This window comes from Pantherophis guttatus, chromosome 2 (assembly GCF_059756535.1).
Source record: "Pantherophis guttatus breed Tessera chromosome 2, ASM5975653v1, whole genome shotgun sequence".
In the NCBI taxonomy this organism is placed as follows: domain Eukaryota; kingdom Metazoa; phylum Chordata; class Lepidosauria; order Squamata; family Colubridae; genus Pantherophis; species Pantherophis guttatus.
In genome coordinates this window covers 229868450-229885916 of record NC_142064.1, presented here as the reverse complement: position 1 = coordinate 229885916, position 17467 = coordinate 229868450, and the positions used below count along the sequence as shown (strand labels likewise).

The following is a 17467-nucleotide window of genomic DNA, read 5'->3' as shown; positions in this document are numbered from 1 at the left end:
TACTGTTAACCAATCAAATGCTCCTAAACAATATTTATGGCAGTACAGGTAGTCCTCGACTTCATTTAGTGACCGTTCGAAGTTACAACAGCAGTGAAAAAAAAGTAATTTATGACCATTCGTGACCATTGCAGCAGCCCCATGGTCACGTGATTTACATTCAAATGTTTGGCAAGTGGTTCACATTTATGACGGTTGCAGTGTCCCAGAGTGATGTGATTCCCCCTTTGCGACATTCTGATAAGCAAAGCCATTAGGGAAGCCAGATTCACTTAATCATGTTACAAATGTAAGAACTGCAGTGATTCACTTAACAAATGTGGTGAGAAAAATCGTAAAATGGGGCAAAACTCACTTAACAAATTTCTCACTCAACAACATTTGGGCTCAATTGTCATAAATTGAGGACTACCTGTAAACCGTATTTTGTGTTTCTATCCAAAATTGTTCCAGTTGGAGTACCTGCTTTTGTATCCTGTAGTGTTTGCTGCACCATAGCTATCATATCAGCACATTATATTTATTCGTCATTAAGAAATCAGTTGTGAATTTCATTTACAGTTGTTCATGATGAGGAAAATTAGTGTAACCAGTGCATAAACATTTATCTGGAGGATTTAACAGGCTAAAAATTAATCTGGACTAGAAGTGATTCTAAACATTCATATATTCTCCACAAAATTATAGGAACTAATATTGATTTTTTTTTTTTCTGAAAAATGTTTAAGGATAAATCAGCTAAATGTTGGAAATGTTTGCACTTGCCAGGATCATATTATCATATGTGGTGGTTATGTATAGAAGCAAAAAATTATTGGATTAGAATACAGACATGGTTAGAGGAAATATTACACCAGTGTATAGAATTAAAACCAGAGGTTTTTCTATTGGGTATTTTACCAGAGAGGTATAGTAAAGAAGATACGTATTTAACTATACACATAATAACAGCAGCAAGAATTGTAGTTGCACAAAATTGGAAGGTAGAAAAAATCCCATCAGAAGGTGAAGTAATAAAGAAGATTTTAGATTGCGCAGAAATGAACAGATTAACATTAAGAATAAAAGAACCAATACTGAAAATTTATGGTACTCGTGTAAATGTTTAAGATTCATTGGAGTTTATCGTTATCCTTTCAGTTTTAAACAGCTTTTGTGTGCAGTATGCAGTTCTAAAAACAGCAAAAATAGGCTGTGGAACAATTTGCTATGATTTTGTACTTGTGCAGGTATACACAGAGAAAAAGAAAATGTTATATTTTAATTCTTGGGAATGAACTGCCTTATCAGCAATACATAAAGAATTATTGAGGATTGTACAGGGTAAATATTGCTATAACATACCAAATAGTCATTAGGGAATCATGGCAGAAGTTGGTTCGTTTCACTTGTGTTGGCCTGTTTTATATCACATACTGTAGAGCTAAAATGTGATTTCATAATTTTTGTCCAATTTTCTTTTAATATCTAGAGGTCCGAAGATTTGAATTTGCTTAATTATATTTAACAGATTTCAATTTACCAATCTGTTGAATTTTACAAGATATTTGATTAGTGCAGATAGCAAGAATTTGACTTTATTAAAAATAAAATGCTTCTGGTGTCAAAATTAAAATGTTTCTGGTAATGGGACTATTAAGTGTTATTAACAGAATAGAGAGTATTAAACAAAACAAAAAGATTTAGTTTAAAATAAATAATTGAATCAAATCATTTTTTTTCCCTTGGATAGGATTAGCAAAGACAGGGGGAAGTTTTAGTGCAGTGATGGCTAACCTTTTCCGGACTGAATGCCCAAAGCACGCACGCGCAAATGCACGCACGGCTCCTGTGCATGTGCCCCACCCCTTGCGCATGTACAGCAGAGACCTGAAGACCAGCTGGCTGGCGGAAGGCGCACGTGCATGCCCAGCGGAGTTGAGCTGGGGCAACGGTTCACGTGCCTACAGAGTGGGCGCTACGTGCCACCTCTGGCACATGTGCCATAGGTTCACCATCACGGTTTTTAGTGGCTTGAGATAATACTGTAAATAGTAGATTTTCAAAGGATTGCAAGAAGAACCATGATGAACCAAAAATTTTTCAGCTGGTTTTCGGGGCTTTAGGAATTAAATGTAATTTAATTTTTTTAAGTTAATTAAGTTAATTTTAATAATTTAAAAATTGTTCACTCCTAGCATTGACAATACTTATGGAATACAGATTATTGTGGACAAAAGAAAATTCGTTACTTGAAATGTTCTCTTAATACTATCCTACCATGGAGAGAGAAATATTTTATTATATCATACCTGTAAACTTTATGCTGAGCAAACTAGGTATTTGATATTCAGAATAAGGCAACTACTTAGTAAATAGTATGCATAAATCATACTATTTGTATACATATTTGTGAAATAACTTGGAAGAAGTGTCAATCATTCAGCACAATGTGATTGATAAATATAGTATTTCAAAACATAGTGAGATAGAGATATCAGGGTAGAACCTTCAGTTGTTAAACTTGTCAGTGTGGGATTTGTTGTCTCACACACTGGAGAAGAAGTATCAATAATCAGTATGTCTATAAAATGATACCTTTATAGATTACCAGCCCATTTTTACTGTGCTCTCTTTTAGCATGTCTATAGAGATTCTCAGTCATCCAGGTCATGGTTGTCTCAAAGGTGCTTTTTCAGGAGGCAACCGGACTTCCTTTGTTTCTCTTTGAAGATGTTCCGCTTCTCATCCAAGAAGCTTCTTCAGCTCTGACTTCCGTTCCCCACCATCCAGTAAGATCTGAAGAAGCTTCTTGGATAAGAAGCGAAACATCTTCAAAGAAAAACAAGAAAGTCCGGTTGCCTCCTGAAAAAGCACCTTTGGGACTATCTTTTAGTATACATTAATTCCAAACATTTGTCTAAGGATTGCCTTCCTCCCTTCCTCTCTGTCATTAGTACCATCTGCTGCGTATACCTATCAATAGAATGGCATTTTAAAATTCTGTTTGCAAATCTTTCTTCTGTAAAAATTCTACACATTTTTCTCCTGGGTTGAAAAAAAGAGAGGAGGGTTATACCTTATATATATAAGAGGGTTTTCTTTCCTCCAGTATTCCCACAGCGTTTTCAGCTCTATTCACAATATTCTCTTCTGTCTTTGCCAGGATGAAGCTCTAGGAGTGAATGAAATTATTGTATGTTGGAAACTGTTTGCACCTCCAATATTTGCTCTGGTTTTGTTCCTCCCAGTGAGTAAAGCTTTGAGCAAGCTGTTGACTTTTTATCCTGATTTTGTCTGCCATGTTTTTCACCTTGGAATCAAAGTAAACTTTAGAACACTGGGCCCTGTATTCATTAATACAAGGAGAAGTTCAAGCAAGGATAGATTGTAGACAAAGCTCTCCTGTTTCTAGTATAGGACAACAGACGTAGCTGTTTCAGGAATGTCCTAATTTGCCATGGAGACCTTAAAAGTCAAGTAACTTTTCTTTTGCTTAAGGGATTTGATTTTGTGAGCTTCCTAATCCTGCCAGCTCATCACTGATATTTTTTATTGGTATAACTGATCTACTGAAATAGGCTGGATAACACAGTTTAGTCTATAAAAAAACCAATTGTAATCTATTGGAGTTTTGTTAATCAAGAAGCCTCTTTATTTACATGTAGCAAGTTGCTATAAAGAGCACAATAAGGGGATAAACTACTTGTTTTTATTTAATTGTGTTTATTTACTAGTTTTTTCCCCCCTGCCTTTATTGCTTTATAAGTAACTCAAGGCTGTGAACATACCTCAGGCTTCCTCATTTTCCCCACAACAATCCTGTGAGGTGAGTTGGACCAATAGTCACTCAGCCAACTTTCATGCCTAAGAGCCGTGGTAGCGCAGTGGTTAGAGTGCAGTACTGCAGGCTACTTCTGCTGATCACCAGCTGCCAGCAGTTTGGCAGATCAAATCTCACCAGGCTCAAGGTTGACTCAGCCTTTCATCCTTCCGAGGTGGGTAAAATGAGGACACAGATTGTCAGCAATATGCTGACTCTGTAAACCGCTTAGAGAGGGCTGTAAAGTACTATGAAGCGGTATATAAGTCTAAGTGCTATTGCTAAGGCAGGACTAGAACTCACCGTCTCCTGGTTTCTAGGATAGCACCTTCACCGCTTCACCAAACTATGTTTTAATCCTTGCATTAACACCAAAATGTCAATAGATGCAGCACGAGCAGAAATGCTGGTATTTATGTTGGATGGAAGATCCATCTTTAAATGTAGAGTCTATGGAGATTCTCAGTCATCTAGGTCATGGTTGTCCCAAAAGTGCTTTTTGAAAAGGCAACTGGACTTTGTTTTTCCTTGAAAATGTTTTGCTTCTCATCTAAGAAGCTTCTTCAGTTCTGACTGAATGGTGGAGGATAGAAGGATGGATGCAAAATGTCTTCAAGGAAAAACAAGTCCAGTTGTCTTTTGAAAAAGTACCTTTAAAGGTAAAGTTTTTCCTGTCCAGTTGTGTCTCACTCTAGGGCCGTGATGGCAAATCTATGGCACGTGTGCCACAGGTGGCACGCAAGCCCTCTCTGTGGGCACGTGCGCCATTGCCAGCTGCTCTTCCGGGTCCGGCATGTGCATGAGTGCTGGACCAGCTGTGCTCATCTCCGTTTCTTGCCACATTGTCTGAAGACAGTTCCATGGTCATGTGGCCAGCATTAGCTATACACCAAAGAAACACAGAATGCTGCTACCTTCCCATTGCAGTGGTATCTATTAATCTACTTTTATTTGCATGCTTTCAAACTGCTATCTGGGCAGGAGTTGGGGCAAGGAACAGGAGTTCACCCTGTTCCTCGGGTCTCAAATCTAGGCTATCAAGCTCAACATCTTTAATGTGCCCCCCCCAATCTTTAATTTAACTTTCTTTAACTTAACCCATTTAAGGTTCAATAGAGAGCACCCAAGTTTCAAATAGTGCTACGCATAAAAATAAAATGGAATTTTATTGAGTATTCTCTTGAAACAAATGTCCATGGTCCAAGTTGCCAAAGGGGGGGAAGAAAAAAAAACATGTTTCCAAGGCTTTCCTTGTGCTATGAAAAGCTACAGCACACAAACTTGTATGAATGATTACCCTTTCCTTTTATTGCCCTTGTATTTTATGCCTGAGTTGCTTTAGCCTGTCAGCAGGATTTTGATGGACTTGCTCTGCGTAATGGTGAACATTGGAACAAATTCACCTCCCTGAGATACGTGCCTTGGGAATCCTTTCAGTCGAGAGGATTAGCGATTGAACATGGCAAGCCGTTCATCAAAAGAAACTCCCAACTGGATTTAGAGATTCTAGAAAATCATGATTATAATAACAACAAGTTCTGAATCTGTTTCATGTCAATTGCTTCGTGTTAGGAATAGTTTATTGATTCATTCAAACTACCACAGGGGTGGAGTAACTTTGTCTGTGGAGGGTCTTTGTTGGTTTCTGCTAATGTGTTCAGCAGTTGGGAGATGATAGAGTTCAGACCTCTCTGTAACTCTTTGAAAAGCGTGGAAAAAAAATCCTTTATTCTGCAAAAACATCTACTATTACATTGCTTTTGACATTGTGAGTCCAATTTGTTATGGTAGCAATTAAGTTCTAAGGAATGGAAGTCCTGACAGCTGCATGTCAATTTAGCAGCACAAACCAACATATTTGTTCATAGTCCAATCAAACTATTTACCCCAAAAATAAAACCATAAGAAATTTAATCTTATTCTTTCTAAGATCGTTTTGAAAGCAATGTTTAAATCAGCTTTTCCTCCCTTCTCTTGTATTTTTTTATTTGCAAATGAACTATTTAAATTGACTTGTGCAGTCTTATCTGTCTGATGTTATCCAGATATATTGAAACTATTGAGACAGTTATGTATATTGAGACAGTTCCAAGAATTCCTGGCCAGAATGGCATAAAAGTCTGGAAGTTGCAATCCTCAAACAATTGGAAAGTAGATCGAGGATGTTTCTTCTATATTGCACTTCTGATGTACAATTAAATAAATTGAAAATAAGAAACAACTGCCAGTGACCAATGAAATACATTCACAATGAACTGTGTTCATGTACATAATTACTACATGAGGACAAGTTTCTTGCTTGCGTTCCCTCCCAGAAATATACAGCCATCTTGGCTAATAGCCACTGATAGCCTCATCCTTCATTAATTTCCCTCCTCCAGGACTTTGTCTGGTACATTTTTAAGAGCCAGCCAAGTTGGAACCACAAACAACACATTCCACATGTGTTGTGCGAAAATGCATTCCCTTTTCGTTCTGATTCTCCCACCATTCAGTTTCATTGGGTAACTCCGGGTTCAAATATAATGAAGAAGCAATACGTTTTATTTCCTTTTCCATTTGCTTTGCATCATGCCTAATTTGACATTTTTATAATGTCCCGACTTACTCATCATCTTATTCCCAACCATAATCTTTTTCTTTCTTTCTTTCTTTTTTTTTTGTACTTGTGAGCTACAGATAAATGAACACTTCTGTCAAAAGCATTTTGTCTGGGTGCTGATTGCACTTTTAAGAGATTAGAAAGCCAGCAAAACTGGTATGATTAGAAGCAACAATGGCTGAAAGGAGTAACTATTTGCTAAGGGGAAGCTGTATTATAGCAATATAGCCTGCTACAGTGGTGGTCTCGCTACACCAGTGATGTGCTGGTAAATGTTTAATAATAATTTATCAACACACCACCAAAACCAAACCCCATATTGCAGTCATTCCCTATCTCACTATCACTGCTGACTCCATTATTCTCACCATGCTGTGCTGCTAGCATGATTAGCTGAACAACTGATTGGCATCCCAACAATGTGGCTCAGTTTTGCTCTCAACAAACCAGCAAAATTCCAGAAAATTTAACAGTTGACTCTTATGAGCCAGTACCAGCCATCTCTGCCACACCAATGTCCCTCTAGCTATTGTCATTGATTTCACCTCTAGGGGTTCAAATTCTGACCAACGAGGATCTTAATCTATACCTGAATGTGTAGGTTTCATGTTCTATGCATGCAATTCAATTCAATTCAATTATTTATTATCAGTGCACAACATATGTGCAATGAGATTGGTTGAGCTCCCTCAGTGCACTCACCCCCCAAACACAATACAACTCACAGTGAAGACAGAAAATCCCTAACCCAATAAATCATATTAACAAAACACCCAGTCCTATTGCACCAGTGTGAACATGTTACACATTGCGCCGGCCCTGCAGTCCATCATACTACATAGTTTTGATGTTATTTCTCATTCAGGAGTCTGACAGCCCACAGATAAAAACTCTTCTTCAGCCTGTTTATACGGCTGGCTATACTTCTATATCTCCTTCCCGATGGTAGAAGGGTAAAGAAGTGATGACTAGGGTGAGAGTCATCCAATGCCATTGATGTGTACCACTGAGCTATCCTTTTAAGTTCTTTCCTAGGTTTTAATGTGAACATTCAACATAGCCTGTAGTTTTAGCTTGGCCTATATTTGTGTATCTGGTCTCTACTATATTGTCAGAAATAGCACATGAAATATTGATTTGTAAAATAAGGAAAATACATGTTCCAATTTGTTTGTCTTCCTCTCATCCTACAGATACCAGATATCTGCAGGATTTTTCATTTTTAGTTTGTGTGTAAAACTGAACTTGATATTTCATTCAGTTAGACTTCAATGGGTACTTTTACGTTGGCAGAACTGGCAAAACTCAAAGGATAAGAATCTCCATTTCTTCTTTATTTGTCTTCTGAATTGTGTTTTCCATGGGTCAAATTTATCTTTTCAGTTACTCCCTCATTTCCTTAAAGTTTGCCAACAACAATTATGAGACTTCAGAACACAATTTAAAGATCTGTATATCTGCACAGCAGGTTTTTATAAAACACTCTAAATGTAGACAAGGCCTTGTTTTTCAAAGAGAATATTTGGCAGATAGCATTGACAGCAGGGGTTGGTTTTAAATCCAGGTTTTGCAATCTCTGCCAATTCTTTAAACCATCCTCTCTGCTGTATTTGGTGTGCAAGCATTCAATTAAGATAATATTTATCATCTGTGGAAAAATATTTTCTGAAATTCATATTCAAGATACTAAGGAAGAACATGATTTTGTCTATTATAGTGAGTCCTACACTATGTCAAAAGATATTTTGTTGTTCTTCAGTTGTCAAGACATGTCTGATTCTTCACGACCCCATGGATCACAGCATGCCAGGGCTCCCCTGTCTTCCACTATCTCCCAGAGCCTGCCCAAACCCAAACATACTGTGTTGATGACACTATCAAACCATCTCATCCATCCACTTTTCCTTTTGCCTTCAATCTTTCCAAATATCAGGGTGTTTTATAATGAGTCCTTTCTTCTCATTTGATGGCCAAAATATTTGAGCTTCAGCTTCAATATCTCTCCTTACAGAGATCAGTCGGGGTTGAGTTCCTTTAGGATTGACTAATATGATCTTCTTTCAATCCAAGGGACTCTCACAATTCTCAAGCATGAATTCTTTGGTGCTCAGTCTTCCTTATGGTCCAACTTTCATAGCTATGCATTACTACTGGGAAAACCATAGATTTGACTATATAGACCTTTGTCAACAGGGTGATGTCTCTGCTCTCAAAAGTTATAGCAAAGGAATATTTTCTGAAAAGTAGTGTCTACTTTACCTACATTGTACACATGTTTCAGAAGGTCCATGTACAGCTACAATATTAAAAAGAATATATCAGTAGAATGAACCATAATGAAGAAAGAACCATAATCATAACCATAATCTGAAAGCAAAATAGGTTTGATCTTTAGTTTACCCAATTTTTATCAAATATGTTACAAATGTTTAGGATTCTTCATTGGAAGCAGAAGAAAGAATCATAATCATAAAATGGGCCTGGTGGCTCAGCAGACTGATAGCATTGTGATTAACACCAGCTGTCTGCAATTACTGTAAGTTCGAATCTCACCAGGCTCAAGGTTGACTCAGCCTTCCATCCTTTCTAAGGTAGGTAAATTGAGGCCCCAGTTTGTGGGGGCAATAAGCTGACTTTGTATAAATATACAAAAGTATGAAGGCTATTGCTTAACACATTGTAAGCCGCCTTGAGTCTCCAGAGAAGGGTGGCATATAAATCAAATTTAAAAAAAAAGTTTGGAAGGGACCTTAGAAGTCTTCTAGTCCAACTTCCTGTCCAGGCCAGGTATTTTCATCCTATGCCAGACAAATAGTTGTCCTCACTTTGTGTGAAAACCTCCAGTGATATGCACCCATGTCTCCAGGAAACTCCTCCACAACTTAATAAGCTCTTGTGATCAGGAAATGTCTACTTTAAAATAAGGAGGAATTTACTGACCAAATCCTTAGAAAGGAACAAGATGATTACTAGATTGACACTTACACTGAACTTTGTGTATATTAACATTCCTGTGGACACTTCATTTTTGTGTAATGATGGAAAATTAAAAATAACAGAGCATTCAGCTAACATTCATACAGTAATGAGAATTCCATTCAGTTTCGTTCTTCTGCCCGAATGTCATCAAGCTATATTTTTTTTTAATTACATCCTATGCTAAGCACATTGGACTACAAGCATACTCTACAGTTGTCAGTCCGCAGCTACAATGTCTGCATCCTTCCATTTAAGATTAATGTTTTTAGGTTGGAAGACAGCAGTTGCTTTGCCTGTTCAGCATTTCACATCTGCTTCTGTTCCCCCATCTGTATTCATGATGCTTCTACCAAGATAGTTGAATTGTTCTACAGATTTTTAAGGCCTGTCCTCCTAATGTTATCAGAGTATTGTCTTGAACAATGCCAACTTGCATCTGCAACTAGATGGTTGCTTTTGCTCTTTTTGTGCTTCATCAAAAGCACATAAACCATGTTATGCTAAGCCACAATGGATGAACCAGGCTCCCTGTGACTTATTTGACAAACTGTTGTTAAATAAGTCTTGGCTTAGCTCTACACGCAAAACCATTTACCAGTAATTGTAAATCCTGGGCTGCATCTTCTGAGCACAAAGTGAAAGGTCTGAAGAATGTGATCTTATGGCAAGTTATTTAGAACCATACATAATTAAGATTCAAAAGCCATACAGAAAACAATCTCCCTTGGGATTGTGGATATTGGCTGAGTCTCCACCACAATGAGCTAGTAATACCGGAATGGGAGTTGAGTATTTGGTGTGTATGCTGACTGGTATGTATATTGGCAATCTCTACAGAAACATAAATGCATAATATTTATTTTGCTAGTTTTCTTTTAAAAAAATAGATACAGCAAAAAATAAAGAAAGGAAAGAAAGAAAGAAAAACCAAACTGGCACCTTTCTGGTTAGGATCTTGAACAAGCAGAGTTACTTGCCAGATCTGAAGATTTGATCTTTAGATTTTTGGCCTCTACAAAAATTCCTTGGGCTGGGGAATGACAAGGCTGATGATTATGGGATCATTCCATGCTATCCTTTTCTCTACAATGTTTCCTTTTGGTACAGCTTAACTTTTGGCTCTTCCAGTACATTTTTTTCCTTTCTTTGACTCCACTGTCACATTTAATCTGCAGAAAATGATCAAAGGCAAGAATGCCTTCCAATTTAGAGACAATGGTCAAAACACTTGCTCCAAATAAACTCAAAGCAGCCTCTGTTCTTCAACACATTAAAATTAATTTCAACACAAACTGCTTTTATAGGTTTATTTATAGGACAAATCACCTATCGTCCCATCAAGAAAAACCAGAACAGTGTTATAAAACTAACTTTTAGGACATCTTAAACGATTGGGAAATCAGGGTATGGATGTGAACACTTGACATTTATTAAATTTCTAACTTTGCACTTGTTATATTGTGGATCTGTTATGTGTGGTTTCCAAGGCTAGACACTGCTACTTTTATAACTCAAATTAATATAAACCATGGTGTGGTTTTTGGATTTTCATTCATGTGTTTCAAACATTAAAAATGAAAATATTCCATAACCATTGATAGGACATTTAACATTTAGATTTTTGAGCTGTCTGCTTTTTTCTAGATGCAATTTTATAAAATGTATGGGATACTACTGGAAGCTAGAGCATATCCCATGTTTTTGCTATTTCCGGATACAACTTATGGGAATAATCAAGGGATAGGGTGAGCATTAGGTAGATTTAGATTCTGGGTATTTAGATTCTGGGTAGATCACTGGGTATTTTCCATGAATTGCAAGAAAATCTGATTAGTAGTTTAAAAAACAACAGCTACAGAACAATTGTTCCATTCAAATTATATTTCAGAAAATGTCTTTCTTAATGGGCCATATACAGAGCACATAGGAGGATTTATTAAAATGTAGCAAAAACTAAACAGTTGCTTTGGGTAAAGAGTAGGAATATTTTAGGGTTGCTGGGTTTATACTATGTATCTGAAACCCAAAATCAACAAGTTCCAGGTGCAAGAGTCATCCTATACCTTTATAGTTAAAGCACGGAATGGTTTTAAAAAAAGTTCAGGGTAAGGGATGTTGTATTAGTATCTGAATGAATTCCCTCCCTATCGTTTACTCTTGTTTAAGCCAAAAAGATATATATCTTTTTCTTCCTGAAGAATTGGAAAGTTTCCTTGAACGATACTTTCCTTGAGTATCTTACAGTGAAAGTTCTATTTAGAAAAGGTGATGGAAATCAGATCATGGTTCATGTTCACCAACTATGATATCCCCTTGGGTTCACACAACCATAGACATCATGGTTAAGGAATCGAAAACTGCAAGGATAAAGTGGTGTTCAAGTTGACATTAAGCAGCCAGAGCAGCAAAATTTGTTGTCCAGATGTACCCAGCAGGTTTCATGGATGGAGAATATAGTTTTTACAAGAGACTTGAATTCATCATTTACAGAGTATTTTGAAATAAGACTAAGGGGCGTGTAGCAACAGTTTGTATACCTCTGATTAACTATGTTGAGTTAAACTTGTTCTTCGCTGGATCAGTTACAGCTGCTTTTTCTCGTTATGTTTTTAATATTGTGTATCCTAGTCGTAATGTGTACTAATTAAGTCTAGTATAAGTGAATAAAAATAGATTTTTAAAAAATATTCTTCTCTTTAGGTCTCAATTACCCATCAACCATCAGGAAGAGGTGTGCCTTGTTTGAAATGCAGAGAAAAGTGTGCTGGTTTTGAACCACATTCTTGGAGGTAAACGTTTTACTATTCCTTTTGTTCTTATTTTCTGCTCTCATTCAGTTTGTATTCAGGGCAATTACTAAGAGCTGTGGTGGCACAGAAGTTAGAATGCAGTATTGCAGGCTAACTCTGCTCCCTGCCAGAAGTTTGATTTTGACCGGCTCAAGGTTGACTCAGTTTCCATCCTTCTGAGGTCAGTAAAATGAGGAGCCAGATTGTTGGGGGCAATATGCTGACTCTGTAAACCACTTAGAGAGGGCTGTGAAGTGGTATATAAGTCTAAGTCCTATTGCTAAATGAACGGGGGGGGGGGGGGGGCAGGCAAAGCCCTACTAAGCAGGTATATACAAAAGTATGAAGGCTATTGCTTAATGCATTGTAAGCCACCCTGAGTCTCTGGAGAAGGGCGGCATATAAATCGAACCAATCAATCAATCAATCAATATCAATTGTTCTTTAGGGTAGAAACTGTCGAAGGTTGTGCATCTGATAAAGTGAGCTGCATGTTTTATGATAATATTTAAAAGTTAGAAAAGGTGACTCCTGATTATAGGTGAGAAGGTATACTAGTCTAATCCATCAGAGAAAGGGAGTGTTGTTGATTTGCCTTTGCCTTTTCTATCAAATTTGCTTTAGTAATTCCCATCTCAATGCTTTTGTATGTAGAAGGAGTTACAATGTAAAAATAGTGGTGTCAAAGTTTGGCTGGTTAATTCATTACTTTTCTAAAATTTTGAATTGGATGCTTGAATTCACCATGTCTGTAGTTCAGATCATACATGCCCACATTCAAATCTAGTGGATTTCACTTCCATTAAGTCAAAACTAAAACAATATACTAGATGCATATTACCAATAAGTGCTTAGTGGAATCGCTAGCTTTTTAAAAATCCTATTAGAAGCAGTGTAGACAGTATATGTTTAAACTTCCTTGTATAACTGGCAATAATCCACCGTCTCTCTTTATTCTCAGTCGCTGAAACAGAATAAAGCAGCCCCTATTCAAGATGCAAATTTGCCTTGAAATCTTCTTTCACTTTCACCATTCAGATAATGGAAAGAAACTTATTAACTTTAATACACTATAGACCAGACTGGAACTAGTATAGTTATTTTTTTTTTTGTTCCTTCAGAAAATTGAACTCTAGATCAATGTAGCAGGGCTACAAAACTGCATTGTGCTCTTTGTCAATTTTCCAGATCAGTAACATTATGCTGCTAATTTTTCATTCACTGCATTTGAGTTGTTAACGTTCTTTGTTAAAAGGCCATCTTATATAATTGCGTATCTCTGACTTCTGGCATTTCCAATAGTGGGTAGCAGCTCAGATAGTTCTGTCAAAGGATGCCAGGCTTTCAGCAGTGATGTCATCTTTAAAAATGTCACATTCCCTGTATGTAGCCTTCACTCCCACGGGAATAATTTAGAAATATGCTAGTGGCTTGGTTGAATACAAATATTTGAACCTTTTGGTTATATTGATTCACTTACTTCGTGTGAATGCTGTTATGCTGTTGGGCATGTTGTGATTTCAATCTGCTTTGGTTTCAATGGAAAAAACATTTTAAGAAGAGTGAGCCATAATACACATAAAGTACAGCACCATTCCTACCTATATTTTAATCTTACAATGGGATTTCTTCCACAATAATGATATCTTTGTAGCTTTCTAAGAACTGCTCAAATAATCCTTCCTCTGCATTTTATCGTCATGATCTTTGTTAACATGCTGTTCTTGCTAAATGCCAGCTTCCTCCTACTTTCCATTCTATTAACTGATTCTTATGTTCTGAGCACATGTTGCTGCCTCAGACTAAAAGAAAATGAAAGGCTCTTCCCCCTCCCCATACTTCCTCAAGATTTCTGGTAATGCTTGCCCCAGATTTCATGCCTCATTTTTAAGACTTATCAGCTCCTTTTTACTCTCTCTATATGTGAGTGGTGTGATAAAACTTGTATTTCAACTTCCAGGTTTATTTCAAACATTTCAAAAATGAATTTAGAGATCATTTGAAGAAAGAAGAAGAAAGATTACAGAATTGGTTTATTTGATCAAGGTTAAAATAATGAATTGGTATTTCCAGTGATTTTTTTTTTAAATTGGGACTGAACTTTAACTATTTGAAAAAAATAAATTGGGGGGGGGAATCTCTTTAAACAGAAATGGAAATATAAATATTAAGTATTAAAGGAAGGATTCAAATTGAGTGTGAATCTTTTTTTTTTTTGTAGTTTTTCTGTATCATGCAATTTAATAACTTTGATCTGTCTAATGTAATCTTCAATAAAATTATTGGGGGGAAAACCTTTTCATCCACTTTGAATCATGATTGTTTATCAGTGTGAGTTATTTGGATACAGATTCCTCCAGATTTCAGTTGTAACCAATAAGAAATCATGAAAAAATAGCACCCTAAAATTTGGATTTCTTCCATGTTGAGCTCATCATTTAAAAAATATGAGCTTCATTTCATATAAAATTATTCCCATTCTGTGGACGAGACTGAAATATGGTTTCAGTAAAGCTTCTAAGGAAACTAAAATCTAGATTAGAATAATTGGACATGTTGATTCCATTTGCATCTAGCTTATACGGCCAATACATTATTCTTCCCACACATGTTCAGCAGCACCAATGTTATGGTTATAATGAACCCAAAATAATTTTTAATGGTATTGCCATCTGTTAATCAAATGAACTGCCAGGTATAAAATCTAAAACGTTATGCACTTTTCTTTATGATTTTGCAAAAAATACAAAACATAGACTGTGTGGATCTCTGTTTTCTGTAAATTTGCTGCTGCTTAAAATATTTTCCTCTCAAACACTTTATTTTGAGATAATCATAGCTCAGAGTAGAACATAACGTTCAGCATCCAGATTTAGAGTCAGTCCTTCTTTCTAAAAGAATTTTAACTGCCTGTCTATCTGTCTATCAGTCTAATTTATGGCCACCCATCTTACTACAGGGTAACTCTGGGTAGTCAATGATTACTATGGTATATATCGGGTGAAATCCAGCAGGTTCTGACAGGTTCTGGAGAACCGATAGTGGAAATTTTGAGTTGTTTGGAGAACCGGCAAATAACACCTTTGGTTGGCTCCCGGAGTGGGGAGGGAATGGAGATTTTGCAGTATCCTTCCCCTGGAGTGGGGTGGGAATGGAAATTTTTCAGTATCCTTCTGCCACGCCCACCAAGCCACACCACGCCCACCGAGCCATGCCCACAGAACCAGTAGTGAAAAAATTTGGATTTCACCACTGGTATATATGATAATTGTATCTGATAATTAGAGTTGCAAATAACTTTGCCCCAGACTCAAGATAGAATAGCTCTTTGAATTAATAGCTTCTTAACTATTTTTGGGGATGGTCTATAGTCTACAACTAGCTTTCCTGGAGAGCCATAGTAGACAAAACAAGAACTAAAATGGACAAATAGCCTTTCCATTCTAAAGTATATTCATTCATTCATTCATTCATTCATTCAATTTATGTATCTAGCTGCCCATCTCATCTGGGCAATGAACAATATTTAAAGTAAAAGTTAACATAGTTACAATCATAAATACAACAAATAAAAGTACACGGCAGTTAAGGAAATACAGCAACCACTAACACAACCAGGAAACTGTTATCACTGATATTTTTGGGGTTAATGCATTCTGCTAAACTATGTGGGTTTTTTTAGAATTCTAGTTTACTGAGTATGCTGTAATTGTCCAAGTTCCTTTGAAACAGTGGTGGGGTTCATAACAGCACACCAGGCTAAACAAAATAAGATGCTATTTCTTCTGGGTCTCAAAAATTAGAGGGGGAAACCAGATTATTTCAGACTAGTCTAATTCCAGGACTATCTTTTTCACATAAAATCAACCCATGTCCTCTCTGTAATGTACTTCAAATCCATAGTTTATGCAAGTTTAGTGGAATAGTGCCCAGAGGCAATGATTTCTATGGTGGCCCACACCTATGGAGTAGCTTCGACCCTAAAATTAGATCATCACCATCATTGCTGATTTTCAGAAGATGGTTAAGACTAAAGTTTTTTGTTAGGTCTTTGAGAAACATTGCTGCTGTTATGTTAAGCGTTTCATCCTCATTTTTATTTCTGCTGTAGGGTTATTGGTAGGATCCCTAGTTGTTCATAGTTGTAAACATTTGGGAGCACATGCTGATTTAGCAGTATATAAGCCAAATTAACAAATTAGGAATTCTCTGGATAGGTATTTCTCAATTTCAACAACTTTTGTGTAGATCTTCTATGAGATATGTGTAAATTTTGGTTCAAGAATTCCCCCAGCCAGGCTATTTAGCTTCCAAGTTCAAACAGAAATCAGCCAGATCCTGCCACTTGCTATAAAATATTTAACATGAATGTTCTCAAGTTAGGTCTGTATTGTGATATAGATCTAAATCCAGAACTATTTAGAGCTGTGGCATCATTCCATATCTTAACAGTTCCATCATTCCCTTATTTACATAAAGAATTAATAAAATGTTTGATGATAATAATTGTTCATGTAATCTGAAATTGAGATAAGGTATTAATGAATGAAATCGTGGTTCTTTTAGAAGCATAGCAATAGCACTTAGACTTACATACCACTTCACAGTGCTTTACAGCCCTCGGTAAGTGGTTTACAGTCAGCCTATTGCCCCCAACAATCTGGTTCCTCATTTTACCCACCTCGGAAGGATGGAAGGCTGAGTCAACCTTGAGCCTGGTGAGATTTGAACTGCCAAATTGCAGTCAGCCGGCAGTCAACAGAAGTAGCCTGCAGTGCTGCACTCTAACCACTGCGCCACTGTGGCACATAGACATCACATTGCTTCTTTATGAGGCATTAGCCATCTCTGACATTAAAAATTCAGGTTGAAAGCAGCAGATTTAATTATTAAGGAAGTAAAAAACATGAAAAATTAAAGAGTTGGGGCTTGGTTTATACAACTTAAATGAGGTTTATTTTTTAATTAATGCTTCTTTTTCTCATTCCTAGCTGGCATCCCATTTGTTGCATCACAAATTATTTTCCACACTGCACAATATTCTGTATTGTTTGAGTATATATCTATTTCTTACCAGGACTAGTCTGGTCAGATTTGTCAGACATTTTCTTTGAAGTTTGAGCTTTGATACAGGCAACCTTTTGCAGCTGCTAGCTATATTAAAAAATAAAAATAAAAACTGATTTCTGAGAACTGCAGAGGGTGTGACAGTGAAATGCAAAGATAAAATTTAATTTGGGGATGGGTGGTTAATGAAATAACCTGCGATGAACCTAGCAGAAGCTCAGTGTACAT

At 36.7% G+C, this 17467-nt stretch overlaps 1 protein-coding gene across 1 annotated transcript in view; it reads left to right on the top strand.

The window, feature by feature from the left end:
- LMCD1 (LIM and cysteine rich domains 1) overlaps positions 1-17467 on the top strand; it is a 67031-nt gene that overhangs the window by 16698 nt on the left and 32866 nt on the right. The window contains exon 2 of the mRNA XM_034431642.3: positions 12084-12172. Within this exon, the coding sequence (XP_034287533.2) occupies positions 12084-12172 (89 nt within the window). The remainder of the gene's footprint in view (positions 1-12083; positions 12173-17467) is intronic.